The sequence below is a fragment of the Pelecanus crispus genome, chromosome 2, assembly GCF_030463565.1.
Source record: "Pelecanus crispus isolate bPelCri1 chromosome 2, bPelCri1.pri, whole genome shotgun sequence".
NCBI lineage: Eukaryota > Metazoa > Chordata > Aves > Pelecaniformes > Pelecanidae > Pelecanus > Pelecanus crispus.
Genome location: NC_134644.1, coordinates 50,494,181 through 50,512,818, shown reverse-complemented (window position 1 = coordinate 50,512,818; position 18,638 = coordinate 50,494,181). Strand labels below are relative to the sequence as shown.

General features: G+C 38.7%; 2 protein-coding genes across 2 annotated transcripts in view; both read left to right on the top strand.

The window, feature by feature from the left end:
• Nucleotides 1-12,554, top strand: part of KIF15 (kinesin family member 15) — a 37,303-nt gene extending 24,749 nt beyond the window's left edge. The window contains exons 22-35 of the mRNA XM_075705381.1: nt 535-620; nt 1,055-1,130; nt 1,401-1,487; nt 2,462-2,566; nt 3,434-3,556; nt 5,020-5,166; nt 6,149-6,253; nt 6,543-6,707; nt 7,156-7,262; nt 9,164-9,236; nt 9,801-9,838; nt 11,463-11,628; nt 12,054-12,185; nt 12,471-12,554. Of these exons, the coding sequence (XP_075561496.1) occupies nt 535-620; nt 1,055-1,130; nt 1,401-1,487; nt 2,462-2,566; nt 3,434-3,556; nt 5,020-5,166; nt 6,149-6,253; nt 6,543-6,707; nt 7,156-7,262; nt 9,164-9,236; nt 9,801-9,838; nt 11,463-11,628; nt 12,054-12,185; nt 12,471-12,554 (1,494 nt within the window). The remainder of the gene's footprint in view (nt 1-534; nt 621-1,054; nt 1,131-1,400; nt 1,488-2,461; nt 2,567-3,433; nt 3,557-5,019; nt 5,167-6,148; nt 6,254-6,542; nt 6,708-7,155; nt 7,263-9,163; nt 9,237-9,800; nt 9,839-11,462; nt 11,629-12,053; nt 12,186-12,470) is intronic.
• Nucleotides 12,555-14,088: 1,534 nt separating this feature from the next.
• The window catches only part of LOC104038860 (protein-glutamine gamma-glutamyltransferase 4), a 34,962-nt gene continuing 30,412 nt past the window's right edge, over nt 14,089-18,638 (top strand). The window contains exon 1 of the mRNA XM_075705009.1: nt 14,089-14,208. Within this exon, the coding sequence (XP_075561124.1) occupies nt 14,089-14,208 (120 nt within the window). The remainder of the gene's footprint in view (nt 14,209-18,638) is intronic.

Sequence of the window (18,638 nt, the reverse complement as noted above, 5' to 3'; positions counted from 1 at the left end):
CTGCAATTTAGTTGTTGCTGTCCTTCAAAGCCTGTCAGACTGCAGCGACTGCAAAACAGCAGTAAGGTTGCTCAAGGGCTTTTGCAAATGATTTTGCCTGCTTTTCTGCAGTGTACACTGTGCCTGCTCAGCAAGTTTGCTGTAAGTTTTCCTTTTTAGTGTTTAAAGGAATACTGACAGATTGAAAATTATTATTTTAAATTCTTTATAGTCTAATATCTTGAACTGCTGGTTTGAATTTGAAAAATCCCCCCCAAATTAATCTACAGTTGAAAATTGTAATTTCTCCCTTTAAAGCGTTGGATATCAAGGAACATTATAGCTATATGAAATCATTATCAATGGCAGGTGAAAAGAGCTGATAGCTTAATATAAATCAGAGTTTACTTTTGAACTTGTCCAGGACAAAGCTAAAGACCTTTGTTTCCATCTAAGCTTTTGTGGGGGCTTTGTGTACATTTTTATTTTGGTTTAAATTATTCTAAAGACCTTATATTGTAACCTGTTATAACAACATATATTTTGATATTCTAGAACCTTTTGAAACTCCTGAAAAAAGAAAAAGAACATAATGAAAAACTAACATTAAAATTACAAGAAGACAAAGAAAACAATTCAAAGTAAGTTTTAATTAGTGGTGGGGTTTATTTTCATCTGACTTCATTGGTTTTGTCCTATGCTAGGTTTTTTATTCACATGGGGATCGTATTTGTTGATGTGTTTTTCCCCAGCTGGGTGGAGATAACTACATAACAGGTTTTTTTATTTTATCCAGCTTAGAACAACACTTCATTTTAATGTATTCAATTAACATGACAAATGTAATTTCATTACAAGTAGAGTTTTTCATGTCAAAGATGAAGTTCCACTACTGGTAGTAGTGTATGGCTAGTAACTAAACTTAGTCTTTTGTATAGCACTGAGAAGGTGATAGTTAAAGAACTCTTAAAAAAAATGAAGTGCAAATAAGAATAAACTTATATGACTTGATTGTTGTTAAAGCTCTCTTATGTTCTGGTTATATTTCTCATTACAAATATGTGTTCTTCTCCAGGGAGCTCCTGAAAGTACTGGAAAAAGCACAGGTGGAGAAACCATCCTCTGAAATGGTGACACGGTGTGAGCAGCAGGTACAACAGCAGAAGCTGAATGACTAAATTGTGTGTTCATGGATTTCTTGTGCATTAACAGCAATTTTATTGGTGAACTGACTGTTCTGTAGATCACCAGTAAAATAAATGTGGAGTTCTCAAGTTTCAGATTGTTTTGTTAAGCTACTGCTTAATTTTTCTGGTAAGGTAAACAACCTGGTTCCTTCCATTTTTTTCATGGCTTTGTGCTTTACAAAACATACTTCAAGAGTAATTAAGTGTCTCCTCTGCAATTATCATTTCTTCTAGGAAGCAAAACTGCAGAAATTGGAACAGGAGCTGGCTGCTGCTGAAGAGTTTATTGTTTCTTTGAAGAAGACAAATGATGCGGATAAGGTTTGGGCTTATTTCTGTTACCGATACCCAGTTTTGCTAGTAACTATGTTCTGCAGTGGAGTTGAAAGCCTGGAGCCTTTCTATAATACTTAGTAATTCTGTGATTCTAGACAATCCTAGCTGTGTATCTATGTAAAATAAATCCTACCTTTTACTGGCACGGAGTTGGCCGGATAGTAGGAAACTGGTATGTGTTCAGAGAAAACACAAGGCAACTGAAGGTTAAACAAAAAAAAAAATCAAGGTAAAGCTGTCTACTGAACAAAACATTCAATGCATAAACAATGCATAATTCCCCTGATGATTAATAGTACCTTCTAGTAAGTGTCATGTTGTAATGGACTAATAGAAAAGGTAAGAAAGGTGATGTAAAAACATGACTATGGGTATATTTATTAATAAAATCAGAGCATCATTACATGAAAAGACTGCTCCAGTGTTCTGAAAGCTTAAATAGCAAAAGTTCCCATAGTAAAACCATTTATGCTGCATGTAAAACAGGCATAAGAAATCCCATAGTGTGTTTACTATCCAACACGATGTGTTGATAAGTCTTGCTTTTTTGGTGCTAAAACCAAAAATTTGACATGTATAAGGTCAGAAGAATCTGATATTGTCAGTGCAGTGGTGCTTCTTGAATGTGCCTTCTTCCATTACAAACAAATGTAACCTTAAGCTATAGTACTTCTATTCTCCTATTAGAAACCCATTACAGCCTGAGACTAAATCAGAGGGCTAGTCTTCTAATGAACACAGCAGGCTATTTAATTCTCTATGTAAGTGCTTAGAACAAAAGCCAACGATTTAGCAACACATTTCCTGTTACTCCTTTACATGTGCGTATTGAAGCCTCATTTTCAAATGGCTGTTTGAAATTTGGGATTGACAAATTATACACCAAAGAAAGTACAGTAATAAAATATATCTAATACATACACATAATGTATCGGGATTAACTTTTTCTTATGTTGCAGGAAGTTGTAACTGACTTGATGAGACAGATCCAGGAGCTGAGGTCTTCAGTTAATCATAAAACTGAGTCCATAGATGGGCTGACAAGAGAGCTCGAGGATATTAATGTATGTTCCGTCATTTGAAGGACATGGTATAGATTTTCAGAAATGGAAGACAATGACATGTCTTATCATGGGTCTTGAACAGTGTAACTTGCTGTAGCGTGTTAGAAGGAACTTCTTTGTTTTGACGTGTTGAAATCTTCTGAACATTTTATGCCTAAGGCTGTTTTGAAAACTGAACTCTTTCCACATGGTGGGTAAAGAGCAGTGTCTCTCAAGGGACTTATTCACATCCTGTAAACTACACTCAGCTAATGGTCACATTTAAATTTTCTCAGAAATTGGCAATTTAAGACCTCAACAATTGAAGCTGAATTGTAAATTCATTTTTGAGTGAATTTTTATGTTGATGATACTACTATGTTCTACATCTGAAAACCTAAGTGTAAAGAACTAAAACTGTGTATCTGAATAACTATGAATAAATATGATGCATTCTTTTTACTAAAATAGGTCTGGTTTGCAAACTGATAGAGCAGCCCACAGAATGCTTTAGATACTGTATATGTATGAACTATGCATTCAAAAGGTCCTACAGACAAAATGTTGATGAGACAGATTTCTACATATGGTTATCTTTTTTTTTTTTTTTCAATAATGGTTTTAGTGGTTAATAGGTATTGTGGTGGCTAATCCGTATTAAATTAATACTCTTTTTCCATTGTTCGGACAACTCATTTCTAACAACGTAGTTTGTACAATTTAGCAAGTATGATACATCGTTCTGATTTCAGTCATTGACACTGAGATTTTAAATGTTTGTAGTTGTCATCGTAAGATTTGTGATATACATTTATTTGTATTATGTTTGCCAACTTTCTTCGGTAACATGTTTTCCTAAAATATTCTAAAATTTAATCCTTTTCATAGTGTAAGTATAATCTTGCTCTGGCTGCAAAAGAAGAAAGCAAAGGAATCATAGAGGATCAGGAAAAGAAGATTGAAGAACTGAGGGAAGCCTTGGAGAGAAGACAAATAGCTGATAACATTGAGGTAAAAACATTAATGTTGGTATATTATGATTATTTGCTCAACAGACCAATTGGATGTGGTTTTGCTTACAATACTTGTGTAAAACTTAACCTCATTTTAGTTCAAACTAAAGCTAGTTAAGCTGTTCTTAAAGGAGTTTTTTATGAGATACTGACAAATTCTGTTAAATTATCACATTACTTGACATAAATATTTTATAAGCTACTTCATAAAAACCTATGCTAAAAGCCTGGCTTAATTTTGTTAAGGCCACTAAGGAGTCATCAGCTGAATTTAATGGCAACATTAGATGATGCAACTGAGAAATTAAAATAGGTAGAAGAATATATTATGTTTAATATTATCTCTTCCCCCACTGCTACTATATTCAGTAACATCTTTTCTTTACTCATAATTTTAACTAAAAGCTCCACCTGCTGGAAACAGATCTAGGATGCATGGTTGATTCAACTGCAGTTTTGCTTTTTAAAATTTTATCTTTCTTTAATGATGTCTTTCCTGTTACTGTTCTCACCATTATTTTGGTGAACACGTCCATCAGTCAAAACTACCAGCCTCTCCTTACAAATAATTTCTACAAGAACATCTGTCATGTTACATAAGCTTTGTCCAATCATATACCACTAAAAAAGTCTTCCAGAGTAGCGTTTGCTTCTCAAAAACTATTCTTAACTATATTTCCACTATGTTTAATAAACAGACTATCTTCATTAACAATCATATCTAAATTTGACATTCTGGAATCCTAAACTGAGTTGCCTGCCAAATAGATCACTTTCTGCTTTTGGGTTTTTTGTTTGTTTGTTTTTAAACTGAAGTAACAATTCTTACTACATTGTTATCCTTGGGTGTAACTGGCTCCTGATAAAATCAGAGTGTTTGTCCTTCTTCGACTTTGTAAATCAGTTACTAACTGCCTCTGTGCTTTCTTGACTGGACAAGAACTACTAATCCAAGGTGGCATGTAAAATACTGTTTCTCCTCCTAGGTTAACACCCTGTGTAGGTATGATGCCCTATCAGATAGGGTGGGAGTCTAGATCCTAGAATAAATCCAGAGGTATCTACAGAATAGCGGTCCACTAAAAAAGCTGTAATCACTAATTCAGCATGGATTAAAATCTATACGTTCTTTTCTGGTTTCTTATTTAAAGAATTGTATCTCTTTTTAAGTATACATTATAGTTTAAAACAGTGGTTGATTCCAAATATCTCCCACAAGTATCTAACTAACTAGACTAGGAAAGTTCTTGGTTTTGTTCTGCAACCAAGACAATGGCTATGGAAACAGTCCTAAAATAAGAAATCTATAGATGAATGCTTGCTACAATTCATGATGAAAAAGTGGAGGGAAAACGGAGATGCTTGTAGTTGTTAGCAATCTTAGCAACAATGACAAAACATTTTGAAACAACTGCTTTAGAGTAATAACTTTAACATTTGTTTACTCATCCAATGACTTAGAGAGACCTTCTGTGTGAAGACTTGCACCATACCACTGATCAGCTGATAAGACTGACAGAGGCCTCTAAGAAACATGATTCATTGCTTCAGTGTGCACAGGAAGACATAACAAAGAAAGAAGCTCTAATCCAGGAACTCAGGGAACAGGTAAAACAAGGAAATTCTTCTGATTGTTAGCTTCTTGGGAGGGAACTGTGGTTAATTGTAGCTTCTGGAAAAGGTTTTACTTGTAATTTTAGTGCACCTTGTACACAGTACTCTTGGTGAAGAGCAATGCTCCTTCCTGTAAAAGCAAAGCAGTAGTTCAAAAGCTTCTGAACAAAGGCTAGATAACTTTTAAATACTTTGGAAATGGTGTCTAGAGATCACAAAGATGTTTACTCTGAAAGCAGAGTAAAATTATCAGTACCTATAGTAACAGAGCAACCTGAGGTTATAAGCAGTGTAACCCTAGAGGATTACTTTTTCCTCTGCTTAACGCTTATCCACAAACTATATCATTACGTAGTGGAGATAATTGTTGACCTCTATAAATTACTCAGAGTGATTTGGAGCTTTTGCAGACCAAACAGCTATGTTAACCCTTTGTCCAAATTTTAGCTCTAGCTGTCACAACTGTCATAGTGCTAAGTAGTATATTTGTGTTGGCAAAAACTCTAATAAGGATAAGTTTCTCTGGAATGAAGCCTCCTTTTGTCATGTTAGCACATCCTCTTTGAAGAAACTGATTAAATCTATACCAGTAAAATCTTTGTATCAAATCATGTTTTGACCAGTAATGTTTGCCAACAAAGTTCATAATAGGTTTTCTGTGCTAGTAAGCCCTTTGAAAAGTAGATTGTGTTAACAAAGCAAAAAAAATCAAACACCAACAAGAAGAACAAAATTCAGATTAACTACACAGTGTACAGTATGTAGTGTATACATGCTTTCAAAAAATGCTTGTTACATGCAACTATTGAATGATTAACAGTTATTAGGTAAATACAGGAAACAATTACGGAAGTGAAGTCAAAGGTAATCTAAAATAACTTGCAGTGTACTCAAGCTTGCTCAAAATAGAGATCTGGCTGCTGTTTTCTTTAATTTTGTGTGTATTATGAGCTAATTTAATTGGGGTTTCTAATAGTTGGACAGAACAACAGAAGAACTGGAGAAGAGGAAGAATAAATATGAACTAAAAATGAAGCAAATAGATTGCTTTGTGGACTCATCTTCAGTAACGTTTCCCCAGGTATGGCATTTGTGAGAGAAACATTTTCATTGTAATGACTGTTAAAACTCATTGAGAAGGATCAGTAAACTTTACAGCATGGCTTCAGGCTGGGACCACAAATGATAACATATTGAGAATGGTCAAATCCCATTCACCTTTTTTGTAACTTAAATGTTTTATTGATGATTTGTCTGCCCAGAATTTATTAATATATGTCTCCAATTAAGTATTAAAACATGTAAGCAATACATAGGGGAAACAATTCTTTACTAATAGTTCGTGGGTTTTGTTTCTTTTATCTTGCCAGTGTCCAAAAACCCCACCTAATTTTGATGTGAATTTGGCAAAGCTCTTGGAAACTCATGAGCAAGAAATAGCTGATCGGAGGGCTTCTGCGATAAATCTGGAGCACCTTGTACATGAACTGAATGAAGAACGAAGAGCTAAAAATGATGAAATTCTAAGGCTGAAGGTACTATGAGTTAATCTTTACAGGCAACTTGTAAAGTTAAAATAAGACAGAACGCAGAGTTCCGATTTGTATTGAGCTCTGCTTAGTAGTCTGTCCATTAAAGCAGGAAGGCAGTTCTTGGTCTTCCCTTTACCTAGGCTGGTAACAAATCATGACAGCTTGCTTGAGATGTCCATATATCTCATTTTCCCGAGGACTGAGTTGTTTCCTGTTCATGAATATCAAATGGTAACATTTTTGCTGATGAAACTGTTCTGACTTATTCTAAATCAAGTGTCTAATGAAACTGTAAATGGAAGGGTGATGCAGATCTTTGCCAGAGAACTGTGCTTGTTCTCTGAGAAATAGTTTCGTCTTCTATTTTACTCAAAATATGTTCAAACGGAAATGAAAAACAGGAATTGCAATTTGGTCTTCAAATAAAAGGTTTCCAATTTCACTTGCTTAGGAACAATTAAATGAGTTGGAGAACTTGCGTCTGGAAATGCAGATATTGGTGGAGAACAACAGGAATTTACAGAGCCTTGTAGAAACTCAGAGACTAAGCAAGAACAGGTAAAGTAAAACAAAAAAAAGTCTTAACTTGAAGCAATTAAGTAAGATAAATTTAGAGTTTTTATTATTGTTTGTATAATTAGGGATTCACTCGGCCTCTTCTATGAAAATTGTTTACTGGCTTGTAAACTTTATTGCCTTTAAATCACCAATTCTTAAATACAGTGAAGTTTTATAAAGGAAATGAGAATAGAATGTAAAATAATTACATGCATAGCCATTGCTATGTATTATATGTTGCCATATAACTTGTGCAGTTATGGATTCAGTAGATAGGAAATGTCCAAATGAATTCAACACAAGTTTTAACATAGACATAAATGGAACCAGTTCTCCACCTCATGTTTTTGAGGGTAAGGGATGAACTTCCTCTGCTGTATGCATCAGATTGGAGATATCCTGAAGTTTGCTTCCAACTGTAATCTGTACAGCTTAGTTTTGGAGAGAAAATACTTTGTTTCATGGCTTACCTTTTTTGTTTTTTCTTTGTTTTCAATTTTGTAAAGAATCAAGTAATCTGCTGGTTTTACATCTTGTGAAAAGAAATCTTAACTGGCAGCAAATAATTCTGTTGATATTTATTTAATGACAATTCATTTTTAAGGGGCAATTTAGTAAACAGTAACTTCATGCTAGGTAGGAGTTTAATCTTTTTTTTGCCTATTAAATGTATCAAAAAATATTTTCTAGAACTTTTATCTCCATTCAATGAAGTGTCAGTGTTGTCAGTTTTAGAACTGACTTTGGCAGGGTAAGTATTTAATGTAAAAGAATGTTATTAAATTTGCAAAATTAAGTGTTCAGATTAGAAGATGCTGTAATTGCAGGTGTGTGTGCAACTCCAGTTTGTCGTTGCATTATATGTATTACACAGTAATCTTCAATTATGAAGGTATTATTTGTGGAAAATATTCTGTGCACAAGGCCTGCTTGGTGGGACAGATCAGGTGGGATACTGAATGGTGATGTTGTCTCTAAGGCCTTCTGCTTTGTTTGCAACAGACATTTGAAAATGTGTTATGAATTGAAATGGGAATCACAGAAAAACAAGAAGGGGTTACCTTGCCATGGAAAGCTGGATTCTGTGGCTTTGTTTTTCACAGTTTATGGAGTAGGTTACTTGGACCCAATTTTTCACAGAAAAGCATTACTTTTATGTTCCTCATTTGCTGGATTCCCAACTTGGGACCTTGGGATATAATTTGGATAAGCATTAACAATTCCCAGCTGCTGTTAGTTGATAGAAGTTGTGGTTTGAATAGACCGAAGGCTAATAGTATATTGCACACTCTCCTGAAAAATCAGGTTTAGGTATCTCAGGTCAGGATATTCAAAACAGACATTGTACACTTGTACACTATGGGAGCAGCTGATAGCAGCAGCAGGTAGTAGTTATCATTTGTGTGGCCCAGTGTTAGAGAGCAAGATGATTTGATCACTGGTGTCACACGTGACAAAGTGAGGATCTTGGACTGCATTGGAGGATGTTTGAGAATACAACATGAGACCAAGTGCCTGCTTTCTTTTGGTATTTAGTGTTAGGGTAGGGAAGAGCAAGCTGTACAGGAAAGGTCAACCTCCACCTCTGTAATGCTAAGCTGGAGCAGGCTCAGTTCACTACTTCGGAGCTGGTACAGGCTGACCAGTACTCTAATTTGAAAGGCTCAAGCGTAATCAATGATTCTAAACTTGGAGCTTTTAAAGTTCATCTAAGTATCCACTGAGAATAAGTAAACAAAGTTTAAACCCTTTCAGAGTTGGTTCATTATGTTCAGTATTCTGGATATGAACATCTGTCAAGACAACTACATGCATTTACTGTTTTAATCTGGATAAGATTATGTTTTTACGACTGGTTTACTCTGTTTGTGAGAAACTTTCCTCATACTTGGATTTCCTAGTGATCAGAAACATCCTGATGTTCAGTACCTCAAAGAGAAAGAGGAAGAGATTGCTGAAGAACGACTGGCCAAGGTATTTTACCCTTTTCATGTAGCAGTCAGTTGCTGTTTCCCTGCTATGAAGTATTAAGCTATTTTCTTCTATTTCATGGCAGTGAAACAAACACGGATTTCTAGTGAATTCTAACAGATACAGAGCCTGATACTTATCTCTTTAAGTTTTCTGTGTCAGGTTGCACAATAAGCAAAACCAGATTCAGATCACTAAATCTGACTCATCTCCACAGAGTTGGAAAGTGAAGATTGTGTCACTTGCTATGTCAAGGCTCTGCCAAAGGGTTAATGTTGCAGCAGAGGTTGCCACGGATCTGCCAGACAGAACAACCCCCTGTCAGAGCTCTGCTGTGTATGAATGGGCAGAGATATTGCTCTGGATCATTTGTGCTGGCATGAAATTGGAAATACGTGCATATAGCAAAGAGATTAACATAGTGAATGTTAGAGATGTGACTTACTGGGCAGTAGGACGATTTTGGTAGGATCTTGAATAAGATACTTGGCATCAGTTAAGTGACAAATAATTTTGCGTATGTATATTAAACATTATCAATGTAACTAATATTTTGAACTCTTACAGAATAAAGCAATGGAGGAGATGCTGAAAATCAAAGCAGAGTAAGTTTAATATTGTTCATTGAACTGGAGACTTGTATTAAACTCATTAATACCAAAAAGGTATATTTAAGCAATAGAAGTCCAAGATCTGAAACTGTAAAAGGTGTAGTTTGGAAATGTTGTTTACAGTTCTACAAGACACATTGAGTTCTTACTCTTTCTCATCAGTAGGTGGTAGCAGCACCTATTACTATATTTTCTGAAAGGGTGGCATTATATCAGGAAAATACTCTGACATAGGTGGAACCATAGAAAAAAAACTTAAATTGGAAGGGACTTAAATTGGAATTGTTTAAAATTATCTGTTTTGAATTTTTATATGCGGTGAATTCTAAGTACATTCCTTTTCAAATTAAATTGAAATAGTGTTTGTTTCTTTAGTAATACTGTAAATATTTTAAACTTAATCTAATTCTTTGCTTTTTTATGCTATTTTTTGCACTTCAGCTTGAATAATGAAAATTGTTTATTGTTTGAGGATTCCTAGATTGCGTTTGCACTAGTGTGCAAGTAGTCCTTGAAATTCAAGTGTTTGCACCTTGGATAATAGGAGTCAAGAAAAAAACGTTAGTAGATGAAAATTAGTTTGAAAATGTTGCTTCTGTTATTCTTTTCCTAATCTGTATTGCTTCAGGGATTCATAGTGGCTGAATTTCCTAGTGTTCCAATTATTTACATTTAATGGAATGCTTTCTATGTAGGTAACTTCTTTTAAGGCTGAACATAGTTTTTATGAACATGGTCATTTCAAAAGTAATTTATACTAAGTTTTCCAGAAACCTTAGTCTTGATTAGGATTTATTTTGTTATTCAGTGCATTGGTTTTTCATACCTGTAGCACTGTTATAAAGTGTATTTCAGAGACCAATGTCTTATACAAATAATGTACAAAGAGGAAAAAGATTCTTTTGTCATCAAGAAAATGTCTTGACAAATGCAGTAAATGAATACTGCTTTTGTATAGTAGCTCTTAGTGACCTACACCAGGCTTCAGTGAAACAAAACTGATGACAAGAATATTTTTATTTATGCAATAGTTGAACAGACATGCAAAATTACTCAAGTTCATATAATCGGTAGGCAGGCTGCTAAGTTTGCTGGCATGGTTTAATATTCTGTGGGCCTGATAGAATTAAAACATTTTCAGCAGACAAACATCTGTCCAAAGTGGTGGTCCTTCTGTTATCAGGCCAAACAAGCTCAGACCATCTCTGAGCTGTTCAGAGATGTTTCTGAGCAACAAGGCTATTGGGGAAGAGCCATATACAAATGAGTAATTTAGGGGAAACTTGAAGAGCAGCAGCATTCATCTGGCAAATTCACATGCCTTAGATGAACTCTTAGCGTTCTTGTAGGTGAAGCTTCTGTCTTCTTTCATGAGTGGACTTCCCAAAAAGAAGAGCAACTCCAAAACACCAACTAGCTAAGAGATTGTATCAAACTCGAGAGCTGTGAAGCAGAATGTATTTTTTCCTTCTGTTAGCACTGAGTTGTAAGGAAAATAAATTGTCTTAAAAGGATATTTTTAGAAGATTCTGCCTACGTGTCCAAGGATGACTTACTAATTCAGTGGTATGCCATTTATGTTGGTTTTTAATATTACATGATGCTTTTACATTGGCAGATTAGAAGAGACCAAAAATACCCTCAAAATCAAACAGAATACTTGTCTTGAAATGACTCTGGAGATGGAACGAACAAGAGCTTTGGAGCTGAAAGCATTTCATGAAAAAGAAGAAATCAGATCAAAACTGGAGGAAACGTATGAAGAGAGAGACAGAATTGGAAAGGTTCTATATGTATAATTTTTTTGTTGTCTTTACAGTAGAATCTTATTCAGCAGAGGTAGAGCTGTTGCCAGTTGGACAATATTCTGAATTCATTAGCAATCAAAGACTGCCTCTAAAAATGCTTTGTCTTGCAGTTCAGTTATATTTGTAATGCTGTTTCCTGCACTAGTGGAACTCCGGGTACAGAAATTACTGTTGCAATTTGTAATACAAATCAAATGGTGCTTCTGCCCTTTAGGAGGATCTAATGTTGTACTTAAGGGAGACATAAGACAAATATGTACTTTCTGAATGAACCAACTCTTGCATCATATGTTAAAAAAACTTAAATGTTAGTATGTTAATAGTTCTAAAGAAGCTGCTACTTCTGAAAAGAGGAGGAGGGGCTACAGTTAAGAGGTACACAATGTATTTATTGAATACAGGAAATGGACATGCTGAGGAAGCAAGTTGACTCTCTTGCTGCGGAGAATGGGAAATTACTTGGTCATCAAAACCTAAACCAGAAGATTCAGTATCTTGTGAAACTGAAAAAAGATTACACTAAACTTACCGAGGTAAGTTGCAGAGTAGAATACAGATGTGTAATCATGGCCTGACATAGAAGAGAGCTAAGCTTTAAGCATGAAAATTAAAATTATTACTCTTCTGTTGGAGAGTAATAGATACATCTGATCTTATGATGTTGTGTAGGTCATGGCTGGTCTGTCTCCTCACAGGCCGCAGACAAGAATCACCCCATTTTATTTCCTCAAGTACATAGTGTAGATACCACTTATCTAGAAATATGAAAGAAGTGAGTATAATTTCCTTAATACACCTATGTTTCTTCTGTTTTACAGGAGAATGAAAAACTACGAGTTGAAAATGCTTTTTTGAAAGAATCAAAAAAATGTGACATGTGTAGACATCATGATCAGCTATAGACAGACACAGATGAAACTGCAGAGCCATATTTTTAAGGCATACAGAATAAGCAAAAGCCAGCTGTCAAACTTGACTTTTGCTGTGGTCCCGGAATAATCAAGTGTTTTAGTTCCTGGATTTTTTGCTGATAATAACTTTTAGTGAAGAATTTTACTCCAGCTAAGAGGGCAGCTTTCAATGACATATTAACACCTTCCTGTAATTTTTCAAAAATTGATTTTGTATAGGTGCTGGAAGATACTGCCTTGGAACTTCTGTACCTTGCCAAGGAAAAGCTTTCTCACTGGGAACACACCTGGATTTTTGTTGCCATTTGTGCTTGTATTCAGGCTCCTACCTCTTCTGAAATGCTACATTTTCCACCAGAGCTGAATTTTTAAAAGCACAATTTCTTTGTGATCTTTTTTTTTTAGCTAAACGCAGGGTTTTTTTACTGTGTCAAAACTAGTCAAATTTATTAACTATTAAAACTTAGGGGTTGCTTAAAAATAATTTTCATATTGAAGTTTGTTCAGTAAAGCATGAATGTGAATTTAGTAATAGACTTGTAAATAGTACTATAAATATCTTTTGGTTGCGTATTCTTTTCTTTCTCTATTTGAAAGCAAAATGCTTTTTAAACATTTTAAACATTTTTTCCCCAGTATAAACTTAGAGCAGACTTCTATATTAGCCTTGTAGGAAATTCTTTTGAAGTCTTTTGCAACCATTTTCTTGTGGCTAAGAGATGTCAAGAAACAAGATCTGAAAATATGCAGAACATTTTAGGAGTATAGCATAAGTTCATTTAATTGCACTTAAGATTTATTGCAAATAACTGAAACTTTTATTAGTGGAACACAAAACATTGATTTATATATCAATATCAAACATTATGTTTAGCTTTTTTTTTTTTACTGCCAGTAATACCATCAATCTATTTTTGGCTACTTTGTACAATACTACCTTTGCCCACAAGCCATGGGGCAAAAAGGGAATGAAGAGAAAGATGTGTGTCAAGTAAAGGGCGTGATGCCTAGTGAGTTTCTTCAGTATTTGGCTGAGGGGAAGAAGACTTTCCCCCAGTTTGTCTATGAATTTTAAAGCTACCTAATCCTGCAGATTTGTTTCCACTTGAGCTGTATAGAAGTAAAAGACTTGACCTTAAACTGGGGAGGTTTGTTTTCTGTGGACAAATGGAGATCAGAAGTAACTAACAACGATTACTAGCAATCTAGAGGGGTTTGTCATGGACCACAAAGCTCTTGTCCCTGTTGGGTTTTATTTGTCACTGCTGTGTTCTAGGCTTACAAATGTTCCTCCGAGCACCTGCCTGTCTTGTGTGAGTGGTTCTGGGCCGTTTCCGCTAACTCGGCTGCCTTTCTCCGTGTTGTACGTCTACGCTAGGACTTACATCGCACTCATACGCCATCCTTTTTTTTTTTTTTAAGAAATAAAGCCTTTGTATACCAATGAGCGTCGCACACGTGCATTTTCCTTTCCCCTCCTTCCCCCTCCAGCAACCTGGCCGCGCCCCGGAAGGCCCGGGTTGCCATGCCGGCGGGCGGCGGAGCAGCGGCGGCCACCGCCGTGGCCGCGGGGCTGCTGGGGGCGGCAGCGGCCGCCGCGGCGAAGCTGGCGCTGGGGCCGGTCGGGGAGGCGGCCGGAGGCTGGGTAAGGAAGGAGGAAGTCAGTGCTGGGAAGCGGCTTCCGTGCGTTTTGCGTGTTGGGCTCCCCCGAGAGGCGTTACTCGGGCGCTAGGGCTTCGCTGCTTATTGCATCTGTCACGGGGAAGGAACACGCGTGTTCTTCCTCCCGCTCTGCCAGGGGATGCCCCGCGCTTGCCTTCGGAGGGGCTTGCTGGGAAACTGGGGTGGTCCCGGAGAGCTGAGCCCTGGCTCGCCCCGGAGAGCCGGGCCTTGCAGCTGCCGGAGGGCTGACTAATGCATTGTGGCCATGTAAGTAGACAGCAAGCAGACTGAAGCCAGTCTGCTAGTATGGAAAAGAGAAGAATATAGAATATCTACCATATATCTATGGTATAGAATCATAGAATCGTTTAGGTTGGAAAACACTTTTAAAATCATCCAGTCCAACCATTAACCCACACTACCAAGTCCACCACTAAACCAATTAAGGGGAAAGTAGTAATTAATTTCATGTTTCCTGGCTTGGTGGCTGGATTATTTTTTAATGAAAGTAAAAACTAGGAATCATTAAGGTTGGGAAGGACGTCTGAGATCAGTCCAACCATCAACCCAACACCACCATGCCCACTAAACCTTGTCCCAGAGTGCCCCGTCTACCCCTTTTTTTAACACCTCCAGGGATGGTGACTCCACCACCTCTCTGGGCAGCCTGTTCCAATGCTTCACTACTCTTTCTGTGAAGAATTTTTTCCTAAGATCCAATCTAAACCTCCCTTGGCACAACTTGAGGCCATTTCTTCTCATCCTATTGCTTGCTACTTGGGAGAAGAGACCAACACCCACCTCACTACAGCCTCCTTTCAGACAGGTCTTTCCTCAGTTTGCTCTTTCTCAGACCAAACAACCCCAGTTCCCTCAGCCGCTCCTCATAAGGCCTGTGCTCCAGACCCTTCACCAGCTTCGTTGCCCTTCTCTGAACACGCTCCAGCACCTCAATGTCTTTCTTGTATTGAGGGGCCCAAAACTGGACACAGTATTCCAGGTGCGGCCTCACCAGCGCCAAGTACAGGGGCACAATCACCTCCCTGCTCCTGCTGGCCACACTATTCCTGATACAAGCCAGGATGCTGTTGGCCGCTTTGGCCACCTGGGCACACTGCTGGCTCATGTTCAGCCGGCTGTCAACCAACACCCCCAGGTCCTTTTCAGCCAGGCAGCTTTCCAGCCACTCCTCCCCAAGCCTGTAGCATTGCATGGGGTTGTTGTGACCCAAGTGCAGGACCCGGCACTTGGCCTTGTTAAACCTCATACAGTTGGCCTCGGCCCATTGATCCAGCCTGTCCAGGTCGCTCTGCAGGGCCACCCTACCCTCCAGCAGATCGACACTCCTGCCCGATTAATGTTATCTGTATGGGAATGCCTGAAACCAAACCCAACTCTGAAAGCTCATTTGCAGTGCTTGTGTGTCAGTTTTACTTTAAAAGCAGGATGTTAGTATGCTTGAGTATCAACCCCTTCTTTTCAGCTCTCTGCTTTGCTAATAATGTTGCCCTTCTCCCTCTCTTGTTCTGTTTCTGTTCACTTGTGACAAGAGCAGAGAGGTGGAGCGGTTGATTTTCATTGTGCTGCTCAGCCGATGTGCTCATCTGGTGACCTCTCCTTGAGTGTTTGTTGGGGGTGATCTTTATCTCAGTTGTGTTTCTCAAACCTTGTTGTGCTTCAGGTTACTTGGGACTGCTGGGCTTTCGCCTCAAGCGTGGTGTCCTTACCTGCAGAGGTGAACTCTTGCACAGGCAGTATGAATGGGGAGATGCTGAGGTAGACGGCATACACCTATCATAAAAACACCTTTACGAGACCCATTAAGGCATAGAGTAGGGGTTGTTAGGTACATTTCGATTTCAAATCCAAAGGAGAACTCACAAGAGAAACGAGGTCTAAAAAATACCCAGCCTTGCATCAGGACAAAAGAAAATCAACTTGTGTGTGATTATTAGAGATGGTTAAAAAAGCAAAAACCCTGTATTCAACAATCCTGTTGATCCTTTCCAATATATCAGAAAGGGTGGCAGGAAGGAGAATCAAAAATTTTAAATCCTGATACTGTTCCCAGTCCCCCCAGAAAAGATTGTGCTCTGCACTGACAGAAAAGCAGAGTGTGGAATTGCTGCAAACATTGACAGTATCTTTTCTGAGTATTTTTCTCCTTTGGAATGTATAGACATATTGCCCATTTGTTGTTGGTGGGGGTTTTTTTAAGGTGCTATGACAAAGTGTCATGTCATTGAGGTAGAGTGTTGCCAGCAGGTCAGGGGAGGTGATCCCTCCCCTCTACTCAGCACTGGTGAAGCCACACCTGGAGCGCCGTGTCCAGTGCTGGGATCCCCAGGACAAAAAAGAAATGGAGCTACGGGAGAAAGTCCAGCAAAGGGCCATGAAGATGATGAAGGGACCGGAGCATCTCTCCTATGAGGAGAGGCTGAGAGAGCTGGGGTGGTTCGGCCAGAGAAGAGGCGGCTCGGGGGGACCTCCTCAATGTGTATAAATGCCTGAAGGGAGGGCGCACAGAGGAGGGAGCCAGGCTCTTTCCAGCGGTGCCCAGTGACAGGACCAGAGGCGATGGGCACCACTGAAACACAGGAGGTTCCCCCTGAACATCAGGAAACACTTTTTCCCTGTGAGGGTGGCCAAGCACTGGCAGGGGTTGCCCAGGGAGGTGGTGGAGTCTCCATCCTTGGAGATACTCAGAACCGTCTGGACATGGCTCTGGGCAACCTGCTGGTTGGACCAGGTGATCTCCAGAGGTCCCTTCCAATCTCAACCACGCTGTGATTCTGTGATTGTGTTTCTTTTTTCTGGACATATTGGTTCCTTCAGTTGCTTCTTTCAGGTCCGTTCTAGGTGATAATTATGAAGTAAATTAAGTTCAGCTGTAACACTAACCAAATTTTAAGTAAATGCCATAATCTTCGTAGTAGCTTAAATTGCGCAGGACCGTAGACACTGAAGTGTTTCAGAGGGCTCGTTGTTTGAATCCTGCACACTTGCTACAAAGGCATTTCTGTAGAGCAGCTGCAAGGTGACAGAAATTCAAGGAGGTTTGTGTTTGAGGAGGAACTACAGAAATCTGAAAAGAAATCTAAGAGAGCAGCCATCACTTGTGCAGCATGGAAGGTGGCAGCAAATGTTAAAAGTATATTGATGCTTCTAAGAGGTTATGATATAGGATAGCAGCACAAAGGTGGATTTCCTGGCAAAAAGGATGTGTTGTAATGGCCCAGCCTGAGAGCAGCCTGAGCAGAAGGGGTCATTTCACTTGGAACAAAAACCTTCCTTTACTTTCCCCTTTCTACTTCATCTAAACTTCTGCCACTTCAGGAGTGATTGTAGATTATCTGAAGTGTACACTGAAATTAATCTCCTCTTAGAAAAGCAATCAGAACAGTAGTCCTTGACTCACTGGGCTGGCTCAGGTGAGCCCGTGACAGCGGAGGAATTTATACCTCCCTCCTTCCTTGTGGAAAACACCTGGGGATGTTCCTGTCTCTCTGCCTGCGTGCCATTGCAAGGACCACTCCTCTGCCCAGGATGCAGAGGGACTCGACCTCTCTCTGGAAGACCTTCCTGCTGGGCATATGCCACCTCCCGAGCACACTGCAGCTGATTTCCCTGGCTCTGCAACAGAAGAGATCAGAGTAAGAACCCATGGGTTCAGAGTAATTTTTGAAGACAGCATAGCTGCTGTGACAGTGGGAACCAGCTTTGCTCCACCACTGATAAGACTCACAGACTAATTCCAGTCAGGCAGGACCTCCGGAGGTCTCTAGCCCAACCTCTGCTCTACAACAGGTCGCTCATGACCTTCTCCAGTCATTTTTAATATCTCCAAGGTTGGAGAGCCCATGACTGTTCCAGTGTTTGATCACCTTTGTTTTTCCTTGTATCAGATCATAGAATCATAGAATCATTTAGGTTGGAAAAGATCTTTAAGATCATCCAGTCCAACCATTAACCTAACACTACCAAGTCCACCACTAAACCAATTAAGGGGAGAGTAGCAATTTCATGTTTCCTGGCTTGGTGGCTGGATTATTTCTAATGAAAGTAAAAACTAGGAATCATTAAGGTTGGGAAGGACCTCTAAGATCATCAGTCCAACCATCAACCCAACACCACCATGCCCACTCAACCATGTCCCAGAGTGCCACGTCTACACGTTTTTTGAAAACATTCCTCTCTGCAGGGCTGAATTCTACCCTTTTCCATACATCTAGCAATGAATGAATGGCATTTCACTGGATTTCATGTGCACCATGTCAGGAGCTTGAGAGTTTTCTGGAGTTTGGCTTCTGGCATGGCAGCTGCTGTACACTGTCCTGGCACTTCCCAGCTTGTGGTCTGAGCCTGGACTCACAGCAGGACAAGCCAGGGTCAGAATCATAGAATCATAGAATC